General features: G+C 39.1%; 1 protein-coding gene across 1 annotated transcript in view; it reads right to left on the bottom strand.

The window, feature by feature from the left end:
* Window positions 1–6398: 6398 nt before the first annotated feature.
* The window catches only part of GPAT3 (glycerol-3-phosphate acyltransferase 3), a 103892-nt gene continuing 88575 nt past the window's right edge, over window positions 6399–21715 (bottom strand). The window contains exons 8-12 of the mRNA XM_063458751.1: window positions 20236–20291; window positions 14274–14359; window positions 10636–10764; window positions 9964–10043; window positions 6399–7420 (exon numbers count right to left, since the gene is read on the bottom strand). Of these exons, the coding sequence (XP_063314821.1) occupies window positions 7306–7420; window positions 9964–10043; window positions 10636–10764; window positions 14274–14359; window positions 20236–20291 (466 nt within the window). The 3' untranslated portion in view covers window positions 6399–7305. The remainder of the gene's footprint in view (window positions 7421–9963; window positions 10044–10635; window positions 10765–14273; window positions 14360–20235; window positions 20292–21715) is intronic.

Raw genomic sequence — 21715 nt, 5'->3', positions numbered from 1 at the left:
TTTCTCCCTGAACTTCGAAGTTGTATATGATGACAATCAGTCCAGCAGGAGTATACAGAAAAGCAATGCTGGCTCAATCCACAATACATGATACGCAGACATCACGGACATAAATGTATACGCAAATGTCAGAGGTATAGCTGTGTTAGGAACACATATATGAATTACCTTTGTCATATACTGTATATCCAAATATTTTCCTTGGTAAATTATCCTACATAAGAGTCTTATTAGTTAAAAAACATGACGTGTATCCGCAGTTTTTTTAACTACAAATTGCCATTCAGGTGATATGCCCCATGCAGGTATCTGCTGGGCAAATCATGCCTTCAAGATTGCAAAAAGAAATGCTTTCTACATAGCAGGTACTCCACGTCAGATTTGGAAGCACACAAAAACAATAAAATTGCTTACATCAAACAAAGAGCAGAAATGTTGTCCAATTGTGTGTTCATTTAAAAAGTTCTTATTTCCTGCTGCCACTTCCAAAAATAATACAATATTTTTTATTATTTTCATTGGCTATATAAAATCACATAGACAGTTAATAGTAAATTATAACATTAAAAGGCTATCAGTCATCGGTGAGGCTATATGACATGTTAGAAAGTATGTAGTCAAAAATAAAACTTGATTCTACTGCAATGGGGATGTTTGAATCCTTTGTCTTTAAGCACAAACCGAACCCACATATACATCTATATTTGTAAGTGATCATGGACATGGTTAAGCAGCCTTCCAGTTTAACAAGTTAATCAATGCTATTCACACGTTCTGTTGCACATAACAGGGATAATATTTTCTTGTGACACGGGTCTTTTAAGGCACATTAGTTCATCACCGAACAAAAGCACAGTCTTAACAGGTTTCTATGGCCCAAAAACCCTAGATGGGTTATTCATTTCATTGAAAAGTAATTTGTGGAACCACTACATGAGGTGGAGGAAAATAAACAAATCACAATTCACATGCCACTTGGTTCAAGTGGCAGGCTTAGGTTATGTTTCATTTTAGCCCACTAATCTTCTCAATGATGGGAAGACATCGAATAATGTATTTTGAATGGCTTAGAGCAGAACTGCCATTTTGCCACAGAGATTATCTGTGCTTTGGGGATCATCAAAAAGCTTCAGCTTTCCTATGTTTAGCCCTCTCAAGAACACTATGCATTGACCAGAATAAAAACAATGTTTGAACATTGGATTATTGGAAATGACTGCTCTTTGTATAACCTAATTAAATTGGAAGTGCACTTGTTTTAATCATTTTACTCCTGCTCAAATAATGGTGTAGTAAGAACAGGACAATTCTGCAATGCTGGCTCATTATTAACAGAAACTATTTAGAGGTAAATTATTGTTAACAAATTAAGCTTTTAACAAAGACTTCCTCTACATTTGATAGTCTAGAAAAAATATGTATCGCAGATATAGATCCAGCGGGCATGACAGATTAAAGAATTTTTAAGGGTATAATAACCAGTGATACCTTCAGCCAAGCAGACATGTCCAATTAAATATTTTACTTCCTCAACATTGGGTTCTAATGCTTTGCTAATTATTCTGGATTAGTGAACTGCTGATAACCACATTAATCTATCTCCATTGGTCAATATGATGCAGTTAATCAATGAGTCTGTTTCTTAAGCATCTGTCACTATTGACAGTTTACTCATCTTTTGTCACTAATAGGGTTATTTACTTAAGTGAGAATTGTCGAGAATTCAAAATTAATTTCACGTTTAAAGCCAAAGTAACCAAATTTGAAGCATGGCTGACTTGGATAATTCTCACTGTAGTGTATAACCCTGTATGATTATGGACTCCAGAATTTAGATTCTGGCTTATGACACAATGTAGAATCCATACAGGGAAGCAATATATTGTGAATTTTACAGCCAGGCCGCCCTGCAGACCCCTGCGACCATCATCATTCGCAGGCCGCGGCTGCATGTTAAGGTTCCCATCGGGTGGCCCATGCTGTCAGGGCCCCCGGATGGGTATGGATTTTCAGGGGGCCCAGTCAGCGCTGCGGCCCTTGAACAGCGCGACCAGGCCCCTGTGATGACATCATCACACGCTTGGAGGAAGCGACTGCCCCAGTCACTCCTCCCAGCTATCACTGAGAGCCCGTGCAGGAGGAAGCAGAGGGAGTCAGAGTGGGAACTCTGGCTCCCATCAACCTGAGCCACCACTGGACCCCAGGGAAAGACACCCACCTGCACTTAAAAGGTAGGATACAGGAGGGTGACTTAAATATTATGTGTGTGTGTGTGTGTGTTTGTTTGTATGTATGTATGTGTATAGGTCTGTCTGTCTGTATGTGTGCCTGTGTTTGTATGTATGTGTCTTTGTATGTATGTCTTGTGTGTGTGTGTGTATGTCTGTCTGTATGTATGTGTGCCTGTCTGTTTGTGTGTCTTGTGTGTGTGTATGTGTATGTCTGTATGTATGTATGTGTATGTATGTGTGCCTGTCTGTATATGTCGTGTATGTATCTGTCTGTGTGTGTCTCTGTATGTATGTGTGGGTGTGTGTCTGTCGGGGGGTAGGAGTTATAATGGGGGGGCCCCATGGATCAGTTTCGCACTGGGGCCCCATGTGTTGTGTGTACGCCACTGTTTCCAACCATCACAATTTTGGCAATACAGTCCTGATTTTTTGGTCCTGTCCCACAATTCAGACTTTGTTCCCAGGAACTATCTCCAAGAAGCTTAGTGCGAAGACATCTTTAGACACTCTAGCGCTATGTTCAGGGCACTAGGACCCTCAGTGTCCTGGCCTTAAATGAGAGTTTGTATATAGTGTTGACTTTTACATGCAGATGTGCGTTTGTGTGTAATGTTGGTGTTTGAATGAAGGAGTGTTTGTATTTTTATTTTAGCATTTTAATAGAGACATTTTTGAAAAGATGTACAGTTTACTGTATATCTAATGAAATCTACTAGATAGGTGCTTTCTGCAGCAGCTCAAACCTTATTTTTTTGCCCATCTACACGTTATTAGCTAGTGAGCTTTATTTAAACCACAAGTAAGTTTATTTATTCACGAAGGTGTGAATTTGTTGTGAAAGTAAACCAGGCATGAAACACATTAGTGCCTCACCCAGTTCTGCCCCATGTTGGATTATCCCTCATTTAAATTATTCAGTCATTGTGCTCTTTTTGAGAGAAACGGACTAACTTATTTTTATATTTTATTATGGCAAACTATGTTTAATTTCGTTCAAATTCAGACAGATTTATTCATTCAAAGTGTGAACAATAGTCAGGAATTCATGGGGTATTTTAAATTTAGGTTAAAATATAAACATTGAAAACATCTGACTACCAGAATAAAAATGTAAAATTCGCTTTGATTGCATTTCAAGTTAACATGGGCACTTGTAAATTTCCCATAACTATTTATTCCTAATTTAAATTAACAGGCCAAATAAAATTTCTGGGACATTTGAACAAGAGGATCAGTTCCTCTCAACCTGCAGAATATTGAAATCTAGACAATTCCAGGACACCATATTTTTGCGTATTTTCTCTCAGATTTGGGAGACATGACCATAGGAAATCAATAAAGAAAAGTAAGAACTGAATATCCTACATCTATATTGATATAAAATATATTACTTTAAATTAAATGGGATAATAAAATCTTTTTAATATGAGATCATGTTATTCATCTTGATATTAAGTCTTGCAAATACGGTTATGGATGACTGTCTACAAAATTTGTATCTTGTATAGATGCACATAGCCACAGTGACCACTCTAATAAATATAATTACTTCACTCTGTCTATACGACAAAATGATAGCATGGAAGAAAATATTTTATTCTATTGCAGTGTCTATAAGCCAAATTTATTACTTCTGAAAGACTGTAGATTGGCTCGGAAAAATCAGTCAAGTCAAGATGATGTCTTACATGCAACGGCCTTGCCATGAAAATGAATTTACTTTTTCATTATTATTTACTCAGTGTCTATATTCTATTTGTATAGATTTTTAGCCAGCAGAGAAAAAAAAAAAAAAAAAAAGGAAATTTAATAAAATGATGGAAACCATGAGTGATATTTGAAGTCACTCTTCTGTTTCTTTGGAGGTCACATTCTGTCGTACTTATGTTCCTTTGATGAGAACAAAAATAAAAAAAGAATGACAAATCCTATTTAGTCACATGGTAACAAGTTTTTTAGGTAAGTCAAATAAAAAACAATGACATTTGCTGAAGAACAACCTAATTTGTTGCTCATATTATATTTATATTTGCAGCAATTATAGTATAAGACTATGTTATGCTCAGCAAATATTTCAAGGCAATCTCAATTGACTAATTATTTCCTATATTCTGTGTAGATCAAGTTGAAATCTTTAGTGACAATTGGTGCTGGAAGTTACCTACATTTTAATACATTAAAGGAAATATGCATTGGAATATTGGAAAATTTACTCATGCAGGATTTATATCATCAGCTTTACACCCTTAGTCAGGCCAAGCAGAAGCCTCTCGTTGTTTTCTAAGGAATCTGCACTCATCGAATAAGCATTCCTACAGCTGGGTTGTATGTCATATTTAGTTTAGCACTTAGCAACATTTCTGCTCTACACCATATCCTTAATCGCTGTGTCTGCTCATTAGGTTCCCACCATCAGCTGACGTCAGAGGAGAAGCAAAAAGAGAAGTTCTGTGTCATAAAGTATTTGCTCCTTTCTTAATTTATTGCTTATTTGTCATTTTAAATGGTTTTAGATGTTCATACAAAATATGATAAGGCAGAACTCCAGTAATCAAAATTCAGTTTTTAAATTTTATTTAAGGAAAATGTTATCCAATACCATTCAGCCGTGTGTGAAAGTGTAATCCCCACACAACTTAACTGCTTCCACGACTTCAAGCTGCAACAATTGACCAAGTGTTTCCGAACATTGAAGATCAAGCTATCACATCACTTTGTACTAATTGGTGCAGACTCTTCTTTGAAAATTACTGAAATTCAGTAACAATGGAGAGTTTCCAAGCATGAGCTGATCAATTAAGGCCATATCATCTCATTTTGGTTCAAGTCAGGACTTGAACTATACTACCCCAAAATAAAATTGCTCAAAAGAAATTAGAATTACCGAGTTGGACTTGAGTGTTGTGCGTGGCTAATTTCTCTGCAGCATAACTCCGTTATATATCAAATCACAAATTATGACTGTACATTATCTTCATAAATGTTTTAAGGATAATTCATAGTTCCTTCAATGCTGGAAAGTTTTCCAGTACCTGAGGCAGCAAACCATTTCCCACCATCACATGTATATGAAAATGGAAAACTCAATCATTACTTAGGATGGAGCTTGTCTCGTGCAAACTGGTCTTGATATATTGGTCCACTTTGGTTCCAGAACTTTTGGTTCTGGAGTAGAGACATTAAGAATAGTTGGAAGTGCTACATCTTTTAGAGCTTTCTGGGCTTCCAATACAGGTTGATTTTTCTATTATCCAATATCAAATGAAAGAGTGCCTATCAATGGCTTTAGTTCTTCATGGTGGAGCAGGGTTAATGGGGAAAAATTCACATACGTACACCCATCAACTTGGACCTGTGGGTTGCATGAAGTCTTCATTACGGATTATTTACCTAGAAAGTTATGAAACATATGAGATACAGTAGAACGATTCCCCCACACATGGATACAAATGAAGTAAACAATGAATTAAAAATACAAGTAGCAGAAATCTTTCATGACATTGAAAGCAGTTCTGGAAATAAGGACCTGCAGAAGGTAGGTGACACTTTTATAATCTCACACACTCCAGGAGGGACACTGATCTAACAAATGTCCTATCCCCAGGAATGCTGGAAATGTGCATTGGACATGCCTGACAGAGCAACACTTTTCACCTTGTAACATCCTGACAGGGGGAGACAGTGGGAATCTGATCAGTGTAATCATGCAGAGCATTCATTCTAATGCTTTGTATCCCCATTCAAAGCTAGTGAGCAAAAAAACTTAACTGTCTGATACCTGCTACCTGGGAGTATGTTACTAATGCCATTTATTGAAATGCATATTTTGGAGGCGGGGCCTGGCACCCATGCTGACCGGTCGCATGCTGTGGAGGCTCCTGTTGAACTTTTTCAGCAGAAATCTTAGACTCGCTGCGTATAATCAAGCTGTGTAATGTACCCAATGGTGCAAGCAGCTGTTGGTGACACAGTGGACTCGAAGATTCTCTAAATCTGAATATTTACAAATTAAGACAGAGGGTACTTTTAATTAACCAGTAAAGCAATTGAGCAGGTTGAAGTGCCTTAGAGACTCTAGTGTTCCTTTATAAACAGGAGTGTTATTTTAGTGTTGATGGCAGAATAGATCAAAAGTTAAACACTATGGAATTCTAAAAATAAGAAATATCAACTCAAAACAAATTTTATTAAAGGATATTTGAGAGATAAAACCAACCAAGGAGTTCAACAATCATAGTAGGACGGAATACAAAATGAGATCGAAAACACTGCTCATAAAAGACACTGCATTAGCGTTTTTTGCAAGGTCTTGTTTAGTATTAGGATGCCATTTGAAAGTATGGCATCAGACAGATAAATTTCTTACTATATATATATATATTGTATTTTTTTATAATGCAGAATTGCACTGTTATAGTGTTCCAGAAGGACACCATATTTGCCTAAACAGCAAATATAAAATATTAATCAGACCATATTAGTTATCCTCGGCACACCAAAAGCCTAGTATAAATCTGCAAAAAAAAAAAAATTATTACATTTTAGTAGCCTGGATGTAGAAATTGTTGTTGCAACGATAGTATAAATTGCACAGCATAAAAATACAACAAAACTGAACTGATGCATACATACTTGTACAAATACATAAACAAAATGCATGTTTTCCATATAGAATGTTTTTATGACATGACCAGAAAACACAAATCAATTATTAAATCTAACTAGAAATGGTACCAATGTCATTCCACATTTCATGGGGAATGTTAATTTACATTGATCCAAAATTCCCTTTATAGCTTTACTGTTGAAGACCCAGCATTGAGAAGATTTATCAGTTTATAGTCAATATAAATGTCGCTACTGCAAGGCGGTGTTTCTTGACCAAACTCAACTGGTATTCTCCTGTAAATTCAGGCAAAATCAAAGTTGCCCGAGCACTTCACAAGGTGAGCAACAGGCAATCTTTGCATGGCAGTGAAATTTACTTAACTTCATCCTCCATCTCATTAGTGCAAATGTGAAAGAAAAAAAAATGAATAAACTCTGTTTGTTGTTTGATAGCCTCAAAAAATGTTCAGTTGGTTGTTTTTTGGAAGGAATTATGTTCTCCTACAATTATCTTGCTGTAGTTTTTCTGCTGTTCCTCTTTGAAAGATTCTTTGACTCTATCTCTTTTAAGACCACCATCCCTAAAACAAAAGAAAAACTAAATTAAAGCTAAAAGTTAGGAATGAGTGCGCAAACAGATTAGGCCTTTGAATGTATATATTCCATTAAATAATACTGCAATTGAGAATCTTTAAAACATGAAGGTATAGTTTTCAGGATCCTATGTTATTTTTATAAGTAAAAAAAAAAAACAATCTGTTAATTTTATGTAATAACCAGCCTAATCTGAAGTGTGAGCCACACTGGTAGTTCTACCTATACATCCAAATAAAGAATCGGCAAAAAATAAATCATATTTCATTTTTAACTTTGAATTCTATGTGTCGTCTTGCTCAGAAATGCTTCAGACTTGAGAAAGGGAGGTTATCCCGAAAGCTTGTCATTAAAAAATTCTGTTAGTCCAATAAAAAAGGTATTACAAGATACGAATTTTATCTGTTTTTATATATATATATATATATATATATATATATATATATATATATATATATATATATATATACACACACACACACACACACACACACACACACACACATATATATATATATATATATATATATATATATATATATATATATATATATATATATATATATATATATATATATATATATATATATATATGTATCTTTTTTTTTATTCTTATTGCCACTCTCGCAGGCAATTACATTTTCGAACTCAAAAGAAAAAACATAAATTGATACTGGCAAGAGGATACTGAGAACAGACAACAGCTCAAGTAGATTGCCCTTCGGAAGGTTCCCGCTCAGATCTCAAGCTAGTTTTACAAATAGAACCTAGGCAATTTGCATATCAGACTGATCCCACCCAAAAAGTTGATCCAGATCCACATTGCAGGCTATCTCTCCGCACAATACAGAATACTGAGTAAGAAATCAAGTAGATTGCCCTTTGGTAGGTCCCAATTCAGATCTCAAGCTAAATTGGTACTGGATTGTTACCTCTGCCCTTCGTAGGTGCAGAGGTCAGGAGAAAAAAAAAAAAAAAAAAACATAACCTAACCTATCTGGAGACTGTTATAGCTGCATTTATATCCAACTCCTACAAAGCCAATATCATATGTGGTCAAAAAATAGAGAAGCATATAGAGAGAAAAAAAAGAAGAAAAATACAATAATATAAAACATGTTCACAAATAATGAACAGAATAGGTTGCATGGTAAGGCCGAGATGTTGTCTATGTTTTTCTTGACCTAATAAAACAAATATGAAGCTGTTGTGTGCTCACATCAATTTATATTTCCTATATAAGAGAATAGTAGAGCTCCACCGAGCTAAAAAGGTACCGTATATACTCGAGTATAAGCAGAGTTTTTCAGCACATTTTTTGTGCTGAAAAACCCCAACTCGGTTTATACTCGAGTCACTGTCTGTATTATGGCAATTTACATTGCCATAATACAGACTGGGGCTGTGGGGGCTGTCAGAGAGTTTACTTACCTCTCCTGCAGCTCCTGTCAGCTTCCTCCTCTTCCGCGCCGGTCCGTTCAGCACCTCGGTCAGCTCAAACTGTAAGTCTCGCGAGAGCCGCGGCTCTCGCGAGACTTACAGTGTGAGCTGATAGAGGTGCTGAAAGGACCGGCGCAGAGGAGGAGAGAGCTGACAGGAGCTGCAGGAGAGGTAAGTAAACTCTCTGACAGCCCCCTCCTCCCCCCCACTGAACTACCAATGCCACTAGACCACCAGGGAAGGAGCCCCCCTCCCTGCTATGTATAAAGCAGGGAGGGGGGACGAAAAAAAATAAAATAATAAAAAATAAATATTAAAATAATAAAAAAAATAATAATTAAATAAAATAAAAATTAATCATAAAAAAATATTAAAATAATAAAAAAAAAATAAAAAAAATTGCCCACTCCCCACCAAGGCTCTGCAACACACACACACACGCTGCACTCATACATACACACACGCTGCACTCACACACACACACTGCACTCACACACACACACTGCATTCTCATACACACACTGCATTCATTATATACACACACTGTAAATAAATATTCAATTGATATAATTTTTTTAGGATCTAATTTTATTTAGAAATGTACCAGTAGCTGCTGCATTACCCACCCTAGTCTTATACTTGAGTCAATAAGTTTTTCCAGTTTTTGGGGGTAAAATTAGGGGCCTCGGCTTATATTCGGGTCGGCTTATACTCGAGTATATACGGTAATCTTGTAAATGAAGAAAGGGTAGAGACGAAGAAGAAAGAAGAAGAGAAAAAAAAAAGAGGTGGTGTGCAGAAGGGAGAAAGGAAAATAACAGATACCCGGAGATGATACAGGGGAGCAGGATTGCAAGAAACCCCACCAGCATCTATTGGTTAACTCCATCTATTGGTTGACTATGCCGGATAAGAATTTTAGTCCAAATTAGCTTAAACAGCAAGTCACCATTTTAATGGACACACACAAATGAAAACATAAATAGCACTTATACTAATACAACCCTAAAGTAGGAAAACAGAAAAAATCTCCCAGTTTGAGAATGTTTCCATTCTGACAAAGAGCTGAAGAATTAGCTTACAAACTTACCAGTCAAGTTCAACCAGTCCTCCTTGTTTGGCAATTGCAGACTTTACTCTATTGGCAAAATGAACGGCATCTTCGTCCACCTGCAAAAGCCCACGTTCTCCAATTAGCTGAATTATTTCATTTTAAATATATATTATCACAGCGCCCTAATGTTAAAGCAAGTACAACATTTTAAAAGTAAACATTTAGTGTTTAAATAACCATGTTTAATTGTAATATGATCGTGAAATTCAAACATGGTTACATTTAGAAATATCTGCTCTGGTTGAAAAGTTTTTCTAACAAAATGTAGAATTCTATATGTGTTCCTATAGAACACTATATCAACCCAAACTATATTTATTGAATAAACCCTGAAGAATTAATTACAATCATAAATCGGAGGCTTCAGTATTAACTAGTCAGGTCAATGGGGTGTGAAGATATTGCATTCATTCTTAGAGGATTGTTCATGGTTGTTCGATAGGGACATAAGCTTTGGTTGTTCGATAGGGACATAAGTTCATGGTTGTTCGATAGGGACATAAGCTTTGGCTTTTTGGGCAACCAAACCTGAAAAGCAGGGTGCCATTGACCAGCAATAAATACATTTTTTTTTTTTTTTTTAAACTTACATTATATTTATTAAGTTTAAAAAACTATCCCATATTGTTCCTTAATACATGTAAATACCTCTCTTGTCACTGGAGGTAGGTACCACACGTTGCACTTGAGTGCCCAGCTGGTCATCATTCGTAGTAGATAGCTCACCATACTGTGTTTACTGCTATTCCAAAAAGCATCACCAAACTGAGGGTCATACTGCATTAAAGGGACAGATACACTAGTAAGAAAACATTTGCATCAATTTGTAACGTTTTCAGAATTAAGAAACAAAAGTATATCAATATCTTACAATGTGTAACAGCACAGCAGAGATTACATTGCCTAATATTGTCCCTGCAGCTGTGGAACCTACATTTCCCAATATGCTCGTTCAAAGATCAACCAAGCACTTACCTTAGTGCTTTTCATGAAACACAGCCCCCTGATAGGCTTACTGGGTATTACAGGAAATATAATTCACAAACTGCTGCAGCACTACAGTTAGCCATTTACAGGCTAGATCAAGAGTAGGCAACCTCTGTAGACTACATCAGGCAAAGCATCAGAGGAGATGTAGTCCACAACAGCAAGGAGTGCCAAAGGTTGCCTACCACCGAGCTATACATAATCTACTATAAAATGTCCCTTCTTTACCCAGAGAGAGCTGATGTCATCAAGGACTTATCAAGCGAAGTAGTGTGAGAGGACAGCTAGATCTTATTAATGTGAGACACAGCCAAGTGTGTGTCTACCAAGAAAGAACATATATACATTATAATTAAAAGAAAGAGGAGTACGTCAATATAAGACATTGCACTCAGATATGCTGCCCAGATGATGTTGATGAAATATGGCAACACACATTTTAGTAGCAGGTTTTAAGGTGATGTAAGAGTCTATGTAGAAAGTGGCGTTGACTGCCAACGGATACCTCCTAGCTTCTCCTTCAAATGCTCTGCTCTTCTGAGCAGTCGATAATGAGTGTCGATCATAAGAAAAACAATCTGGGTCTTGTTGATTGTTCCTCAAAATAATGTTTTAGCATGGACTCTTGAGTATTACACGCCCATTCGGACGCATGTTGTATGTACAGCCGCTTTCAGCAAACGGGGTAAGGTGGGAGACGAAAAGTGTATGTTTTTGGTTGTGGCTGGGGATAACCTCAGCATAGCTTGTACAGTGGAGAAAGATAGACATCGCATATTGAGCACCCCCCAAACTTACCGGATACCAAACAATAACACTACTCCCCACCTCCCCCTATTTATAAATGTATTTTTAAAAAAAAAAAAAAAACCATGACTAGCAGCACAAGGGCACCGGTGAGCCAGTTAAATTCACCGCAGTAAACCCAGCGGTGCACAGACGTAGGGCCTTTCCACGGGCTCATATGGTCTAATGTTGCAAAATGGTGAAGAAGCAGCTAAATCCTCTTTATATTCCCCCCCCTCTCCCGGACCCCCCCCCCCCTTGCCCAGTAGGGGGCAGGTAGAAGTCCTGCACGGCGGGAGAGGGCAGAGGCAGGTATAGGAACAAGTAGGGACCCTTGGTGATCAGTGCTTTAGGCATTGAGGGCGAGGTCCACTCCTTAAGTTTTGTTATGGTTATCATGTACGGTTATTGTAATGTATTTATTTGTTGTGTATGAGGTCTGAAAACCAAATGCAACTAAGGCGAGGTCTATCAGGTCACATGTAGGAGTATTGCTAAATGCTTAATTGTTATCAGTAAATGCTATAATAGCGTGTTGGATGAATGGGCTCATGGTCCCGCTTTTCATCTTGGCGCTGGACGCGACCGAGATGCGGGAATCTGACCCCCACATAAGTCTGGCAATGGATAAGACCAGACACTGTTGGTGGCGCACGAGAGATGCACCACATTCTACATTCTCTTTCTCTAATACTTTTCCTTTCTGTTCCCCTAGTTTCCTTTTTCCTCTGGGTGGGAGAGGGTTGGACGGGTTGGAGGGTAGCTGGGAGGTAGCAGAGGTGGGCGTGTACAGTAGCGTTTCGAACAGACCAGATACATGACAGTGAAACTAACCTCACTAAATGTCAAAGGCCTAAATTCCCCGACCAAAAGACGCCTATTGTTTAGAGAACTGAAAAGAATGAAGGGCGATGTGGCCTTAGTTCAAGAGACACATCTACCGAAACAAGCGCATTTTAAACTTTAAGACCACACATACGTCTCCACATATGAAGCTAGAACTCTGTGCAAACGCAATGGCGTAGCGATCCTCATATGAAATAGCTGCCCACTCAGGGTTTCTGCCACTGAGGCAGATCCGGAGGTACGTTACATCATAGTCTCCGGCACCTTACTTTCTCATACCATCCACTTAATAAATATTTAAAAAACCAAACCAACCGACCCTGGCATTTTGGGACACACTTCAGACTAAAATTCATGCCCTTCACCACGGGATGATTATAGTTGGGGGCGACTTTAACGCGACACCAAGCCCAGCAGCTGACAGAAGTGCTCATAGGGGGTCACAAAGATCGCAAGGCAGGGGAGGGCAAGATAAATTGCTACATGGCTTTGTGAATACTGAAAATGCTGACCAGAGGATCAATAAGTTTACCACATTAAGTGAAAACATAATTATGTAGTTTTAAAATGTTTTGGGGCATACAATCATCTCATAGCAAGAGGCTATGTTTTAAAGGGACACTCAAAGCACCAAAATAACTTCAACTTAATTAAGTAGTTTTGGTGCATAGATCATACTCCTGAGGTCTCACCGTTTCATTCTCTGACATTCAATAGTTAAAACACTTTGTTTATGCAGTCCTCGCTACATTTCCCCTGGTTGTAACACACAGCTTACCTATATGCTTCCTGTAAACTTCCTTTATTGCACAGTGGGTGTTTCAATTTAGAATTATAATTATTGTATTCCCTGCTTTGTTAATTGTCTGCTAGAGCCTACAGAAGCCTACTATGTGAGTAAAGTTCAACAGATAGAGCAGGAAATAACTTCTAAAGTAAAAACAATGTGCTGTAAGATCTGATTAAAAATTAAACCATTTTTACATGGAGTATGGGTGAGTCACAGTTAGTGGAGGAGGGGCTAGGGCTGTATACACAAAAACAAAAAAGTGGTTTAACTCCTAAGTGGCAGAGAATTGAGCAAAGAGATTGCAGGGACATAATCTATATACCAAACTGCTTAATTAAGCTAAAGTTATTTTGGTGCTTAGAGTATCTTTACATTTTAATAAACTGCTGTTTCTGTTCAAGTTTTGTTTCTTGTGCACAAGACACGATTTTAAACCAGAACAGCTTAAGTGTACCTTGTTTTTAGTGTCTTTTGCTACTTTCTTTAAAGAACCTTTACTTAAATAATTAGTAAATTATTGAACATATTGGTAATACTGATATGGTATTAATGGATATCCTTTTTAAAAACTATACAAATTTTTTTTAAATTTGCATAAGTTTATATTGGGGTCATTTCTACACTATTGCAAATTTAAAATTACTATTTTGCAGAGCATCACTTGCTGAATGCATTAAGGATTTGTTTGTCTAATTTAGAATACAATACTGAATAATATATTGTTTTAATTGTATATATTATGAACACTTACATGTATATTTTAATGAAAATTAGTTTTTTATTCAGTGATTTAAATGCTGACATTAAAAAGAGTCTGGTTGTTAGGAGAAAAAAATATATAAAAAAAAAGTAAAATAACGGACTTTATTTTCTTTACCTTAATTGCCACTGGATAAATGGTGCCTCCTATTTCAAAACTTCCCTTTTTAAACATCATAACCGATGTGTTATTGATGCAGGTACCTGCAGTAAAAAAAAAATATATATTTACCAAATTACCAAGAACACACAAGGAAAATATTTCCAAGACCAGATTAAGAATTGTGCAGGTAATATGAGTTAATTTATTAAGTACAATATCACCAGTGGATACATTTACAAGTGACAAAAGGATAATACTAGTGATTCTGTGTATGGAAGGATGGATTGGTCACCAAATGGCTGTATCATGAAATGAATAGTATATTTCATGAATGTTGTTATCGGGATGCACGGAGATCATGTGAACCCAGGGCCGGCCTTGGGGTGTGCGAGCTGTGCGGCCGCATAGGGCGCCATGCAGCAGGGGGCTCCGTGCGGCCGACACCACTCACACATATGGGATGGTCGGCAGCATTGTAACCTAGCTGTGTGATACAAATACAGAAAGAAAAGTCCTGCGCTCACTCCCTTCACTCCTGGGCGGCAGCAATACTACAGTATACATCAGCTAATACATATAGTAAAAACCAAAGGAAAAAAAAAAAAGTTACCTGTGCTCTCTCCCTAATCCCTATGTATATTTAAACAAATGGAGGTCATTTAGTTACTCCAATGGCAGGTGGGCATTCCCTCCAGTGGCCATTGGAGTAACTAAATGACCTCCATTTGTTTAAATATACATAGGTATTAGGGAGAGAGCGCAGGTAACTTTTTACTATATGTATTAGCTGATGTGTACTGTAGTCATTGCTGCCGCCCAGGAGTGATGGGAGTGAGCGCAGGACTTTTCTTTCTGTATTTGTAGCCGCTCACACATGGCCGGCCAGGATTAAAAAAAAAAAGTGAAAATTTTGCGGTGGGGGCGGGGCTTACCGTGCGGCAGGGGCGGGGCTAAAAGTGCTGTGTAACTGCTGTAGGGGAAGCAGGAGGGAGTCCCTGCTTCCCCCAACAACCAGAATCCAGGAGCTGCACTGCCTGCCTCCACAGGGAACAGAGGCAACTGTGTGGCTCTCTGCCTGTGTGTTTGTGTGTGGCTCTCTGCCTGTGTGTTTGTGTGTGGCTCTCTGCCTGTGTGTTTGTGTGTGGCTCTCTGCCTGTGTGTTTGTGTGTGGCTCTCTGCCTGTGTGTTTGTGTGTGGCTCTCTGCCTGTGTGTTTGTGTGTGGCTCTCTGCCTGTGTGTTTGTGTGTGGCTCTCTGCCTGTGTGTGTGAGACTGCCTATGTGTGACTGTCTGGGCAGACTCGATGGGCCGAATGGTTCTTATCTGCCGTCACATTCTATGTTTCTATGTCTGTGTGTGCGTGTGGCTGTCTGCGTGTGTGTGTGACAGGGTGTGTGGGAAGGGGGGGCAGCTTTGAAGATTTTTCACACAGGGCGCCCAAAGGCCTAACGCCGGCCCTGTGTGAACCGGTATTATACTTGAAATTCACCTAGTCCAGAAAGCGTCCACTAGTGTCCTCTTCATCAAAACTACTAAGTGAGTTAATGAGATCATATTACAGAAATCAATAAATGATTGTGTGTATATATACTTACAATTGCAAGTGTATATATCTTAAAAAACTTAAAGCACATATAAAACTACCAATTTAAGAAATGAAGTTACTACTGACGAGAACTTTGGGCCTTAAGATGGCAAAACTCCAGTGCAGTCCACAGTGGTACAACCATGGATTTCCATTCTGCCAGGTGGGTTATTTGAGGCACTTGAGAATGGGATCTATAAACATCCAAAGTGTTTGTAAACACTTCTTGGAGTTGACACTGAATCTGAAGTACAACTGTTTTTTGTTTTTTTTCTGTACGTCTTTGCACAAGATATAAAGTAACCAGAGGCATGGTTTTGGCTTTCTATGTGCCTCGTCACCGAGGTGCAGCGAATAACCCTGTAGACACTGTGAGCACGGAGTCCATGTGTGGATTACTGTAGAATATTACATATTCTATATGTTCCTATTGAAATACATATTAAGGTGTGGTTGTCTAATGGGTTAAAAAGAACAGATGGTGTTTGCTATGCTGTACCATGAGGACTCTGGAATGTGCTGTATAGGGAGATTGGGGATAGGGTACTTATATGGAGAGTTTCCTTATGTGGCCAGAGTCTAAATTAAAAGTTATGACGTAATTTTGCCTATAAAGGACTGAGGACAAAAGACCACACTCTCTCTTCCTCCTACGATCCGATTTCCTCTCCTGATGTGTTCCTGACAGGTTGATATTAAGACGACTAAAGATCTCTCACTCTCTGTAACATCATTAAGAAATACCATCTGTTAAGTATATTATTGTTTGCTTTTGAAGTAGAACAAATGCATATTTTTTATAAAGAATTGCGGATTAGTACTTTTCAATAATATATATAGTATATTAATGTTGTGAGCTTTTGACCCAAGAAGAAATATCTATATTTAAAAGACTTATTCAACTAAATAAACACAGACCAGTTATTGCAATTACCCTTTTATATTAGGGAGAGCCTAAGTAATCACACTGCACCAGAAACAATTCTAAAATATGAACATGAGATTCCACAGGGCTATACTTTATTCTAATGCAAAAGCCTATATTTTTTTCTCAACTATCATTTACACTGATCACCCACAACACTAAAATCACTGACAGGTGAAGTGAATTACATTGATTATTAGGGATCGACCGATTATTGGTTTTACCGATATTATCGGCCGATATTCGGTATTTTCGGCAATATCGGTAAATATAGATACCGATATTGCCGATAATACCTCCTAGGACTGTCAGGCTCATTACAAGTCCGGCTGTCCTGGGGGGGCCTGCAGTAAGCAGTTTCTTACCTTTCTTGCAGCTCCTCCAGCTCCCAGTGTAAATCTTGCGAGTCCCGCGGCCGTCAGAGCGTTGCCATGGGTTACCATGGCAACGCTCCGCGCTGCACCAAGGGCCCCGAGTTTTACACTGGGGAGTTGCAGGAGCTGCGAGAAAGGTAAGGAACGTCTTCCTGCGGGCCCCCCCAGTACTTAACAAGCCACCGGACCACCAGGGAATACTATATCCCCCCTCCCTGGTAAGAAGCAGGGAGGGGGGACTAAACAAACAAAAAACAAACATTTAAATATTTTAAAAAAAAATAATTACAATGAAAAAATGCCGCCCCCATTTTACACAAATTACATCACTACACAAACAAACACACACTGCATTACACGCAACCTACACAAACACTGCATTACATACACACAACCTACACAAACACTGCATTACATACACACACTGCACAAACACTGCATTACATACACACACTGCACAAACACACACACACACACACACACACTACACAAACACACACTGCATTACACACACTACACAAACACACACTGCATTACATACACACACACACACACTACACAAACACACTGCATTATATACACACACACACTGCATTCACTTTACCCACACTACACACACTGCATTCACTATACACACACACACACTGCATTCACTATATATACACACACACTACCCAAATACACACTGCATTCACTATATATACACACACACACACTACACAAATACTCACTGCATTCACTATACACACACTGCATTCACTATATATACACACACACTACACACACACACACACTGCATGCACTACACACACACAGCTCCCCTGTCTAAACACACTTCATCCACTACATGTGACATGTATATTTCGTGGATTTACCTTTAGAAATTGTTTATTTTTTCAAAACGGTAAATGTAGAGAATATCGGCAAGTCATCGGCTATCTGCCTGAAAGTTCACAGATTATCGGTCTTGGTATCGGCTCTAAAAAAATCAATATTGGTCGATCCCTATTGAGTATATCATTACGATGCCACCTGTCTAGGTGGGCAAGCGAAAAGATCTAAGTGACTTTGACAAGGACGAAATAGTAATAGCTAGACAACAGGGTCAGAGCATCTGCAAAGCGACAGGCAAGTCTTGTGGGGTGTTCCCTCTGATGCAAGAAAGGTCAACTGGTGAACGGGCTGCCCGGTTCTATCACACAGAAGAGGTACTGTAGCTCAAATTGTTAAAAAGACAAAAAAATTAAAAAAAAATCAAGGATTGCTTTGCTTTCTTGCCAGTGGCGTCTTTCAGTGGGTTAATGCCACACTGCAAAAATTGTTCAGGAATGATTTGAAGAATATGCCAAAGATTTCAAGATTGCAATGGCCTCAAAATTCAAGATTTCAATCCGGTTGAGCATATGTGGCATGTGCTGGAACAACAAATACGATCCATGGAGACTCCAGCTCGCAACTTCCTGGATTTAACCCCTTAAGGACACATGACATGTCTGACATGTCATGATTCCCTTTTAGTCCAGAAGTTTGGTCCTTAAGGGGTTAAAGGCTTGGATGTAAATATCTTGGTGCAAGATACCACAGGACAAGTTCAGAGTTCTTGTGGAGTTCATATCTTGACACATCAGAGCTGTTTTGGGAGCACAATGGGCACCTACATGATACTAGACAGGTAATTTTAATGTTATGGCTGATCAGTGTAGTATATTATTTAGAGTAAAAACCTTCATGCTACCTTGGCCTGATTTGCCACAAAGCAACCAAGGTCATGGTCTTATGGTGGCACGGCAGATGGGGAGATCAAATATCTCCTGCTGTGGGGCTGAGGCTGATGGGAGATATCTCCTCGTCCAGCGCTCGAGTGGAGAGGCCCTACCAGATCTCCTCAGCCGCTCTGATACCTCTACTGTATTAGGATTGTAAGTCACCACGGCAATGCTCTGGTGCATTCCTCCAGCACAGGCCTAATGGAGCAGTCTGCACCCACTGGGTCTGCAGATAAGCAGCATTTCCCACTGGACCACCCGGGATTTTTCAGAGGCCAAGTCTCTCCCACACCAGGGAATCCTGAGGGGCATAATGGTAATCGCCACTTCCTGCGGGTGTTCCTCCGTTCACGTGGACCATGTGAAGAGGCTATACCTCGAGTGACCCTTGGCCCAGGTAGGCCAGATGCAGGGTGAGTTTCTTCTGTCATGGTTGTGTTACCCTGAAGAGGCTTCTCCACCTTCGGCAGCACCGCTCCCACATCACTTTTCTGCAGCGTGGGCAGAGTAGAATGTTTGCATTCTTGTAGCTTTGCCCAGAAGTTCCTGGAGATCACTGAAGGTCAAGTCGCTTTATAGTGCCCTCAATAGAGCTGTAGCAAGCCCTGTGGGTTAGATCTGTGCCACGTGCGTAAGAGAGGAAGGCATTCACCATCTTAGAAGGTCAGAGCTTGAGAAGAGAATAACTAGTGTTAGGTAGTGCTGAGTCAGCGCGGAGGTGTCCAGTGGGGACAAGATATCCCCCACCGGTCCACGGGGGTGGAGGGTAGGAGAATAGCAGGCCTGTACTGAGAACCAGAGGGCGAGGAGATCAGACGCCTCTCCTTGGCTTCTTCCTCAGCAAGCCGTGGCTGCATTAGCAAGGTTCCTGGTGGTTCAAAGTGTCGAAGAGCTCACTCAGGAACCCCAAGCTGCGGTAATGCACAGAACGTGGTTTTGTAGCTTAATAGTCAGGGTTAGAACACCTAAATCAGGCCAAATTAACAGGAGCATGTGTATCATGCATCCAGTCAGCTCAGCTTTCAGGCTCTGCCCTCCGAAATGTATGGATTTTAATACATTTTAACTATATCATTTTATATGGCTTTTACAATGCTATTAGCCTGTAACCTTGTACCCCCTTGAATAAAAACATTTGAAACCAAAACATATTTATATTTATTTCTAACATTGGAGTGTTTCTCTAATGCTAAACTCAAGAAGATCTACCACATTCAGAACCGGTTACCAACAATACAAAATAGAATAAATTATTGTGCATTGCTGGAGATATAGAAAACAAACAATACATCATGTTTTACATGCTCTAGTTAAAATAATATTCATACCTTCAGGGAAAATCAAAATGGGCAACTTTGTTTTATCAGAAACATGTTCTGTAAGCCTGTTAAAGTGATACATAAAATATATAATTAATTAAATAATAAAACACACATATATACATCATTCACATATACATTACACATTCATGAGGCTGTTTAACTTTTCTAAAATTTTGGTTTAGAATCATTGCCCGTTCTTCAGAAACCATCTTCCAGGTCCATAGGCTGTGTTATAATACAGGATTATATGAATACTAAAGTGTTAGGAATACAAACCTAATACTTTTATGTCCCTGTCTTTAAATACAAGTCCAACCCCTCCCCCCATTTTACATAAAATGCAAAAATATATATCTTTTCACTTACCTTTTTACAGCACAGAGGCTTGCTCAGCACTGCCTCCCTCTCCACCTCCAGCGGCATCATGGACGAGTCATAGCCTACTCCACAATGGTCCAATCCAATGGTCCTCAGAGGAGCATTGGGAACCTGATATACATGCACAGCGAGCGATGCAAGCATCCAAGCTTCAACATAGGAAAGCATTAAATCTTTGCTCTTCCTGTGAGGGCTTCTGTGCCTCTAGTGGCCGTCAGGAAGACAGGTGGATTTAAAGGGAATCGGTCAGGCACTTATCGGACACTCCTTTCTCCTCGCCACAATCTCCTTACAGAGATGGGTACACACCTCCAGTATGCCTGTGCTCCTCCTGCAGTCTTCAACCTCCTCCATGACTCCAACATGCTGGTTTTATTGCCAGCATCTGAACGGAGTGATGTCAGTCACTCTATTCCTATACTCCCTAGCCAGCACTAGCAGCACCAGCTTGTACTGTGGTTGGGTAGAAAGCAAAAGGACCGCCTGTGGGAGCTCCCTTCTACTCTCCCTGTCAATCAATTCTATGGCACAGAGTCGAAGAATTGGTTGACAGGTGGGAGAAAAAAAAAACCTTTTAAAATAGTTTTTACTGTTAAACTATATTTGCTAGCAATACTGCTAGCACAATGTATAGATTAGATTTCATGCTCTTTCTAAAGAACAAAAGTGGTTGGGGGGAAGCATCATAGGCGTGCGCAGCCTATTGCATTAGGGTGTGCACCCTAAAGCACAAGCACACGCGGCGTGTATATATATATATATATATATATATATATATATATATATATATATATGTATATATATACACATATATACACACACAGACACAAAGCTGTGTGTGTGCTGTGTGAGGGTGCTGTTAGTGTGATGTGTGTGTGAGGGTGCTGGTAGTGTACTATGTGGGTGAGGGTGTTTGTGTGTGCGTGCTTGTGAGGGTGCTGTGAATGTACTGTGTGTCAGGGTGCTGTTTGTGTGTGTGCACTTGTGAGGGTGCTGTAAATGTACTGTGTGTGAGGGTGATGTTTGTGTGTGAGGGTACTGGTAGTGTGCTGTGTGTGTTTGTTAGGGTCCTGTTTGTGTTTGTGAGGGTACTGTTAGTGTGCTGTGA

Source organism: Pelobates fuscus, chromosome 6 (assembly GCF_036172605.1).
Source record: "Pelobates fuscus isolate aPelFus1 chromosome 6, aPelFus1.pri, whole genome shotgun sequence".
NCBI classification, from domain to species: domain Eukaryota; kingdom Metazoa; phylum Chordata; class Amphibia; order Anura; family Pelobatidae; genus Pelobates; species Pelobates fuscus.
The sequence above is the reverse complement of the archived record's forward strand: the minus strand, read 5'-3'. Positions and strand labels throughout refer to the sequence as shown.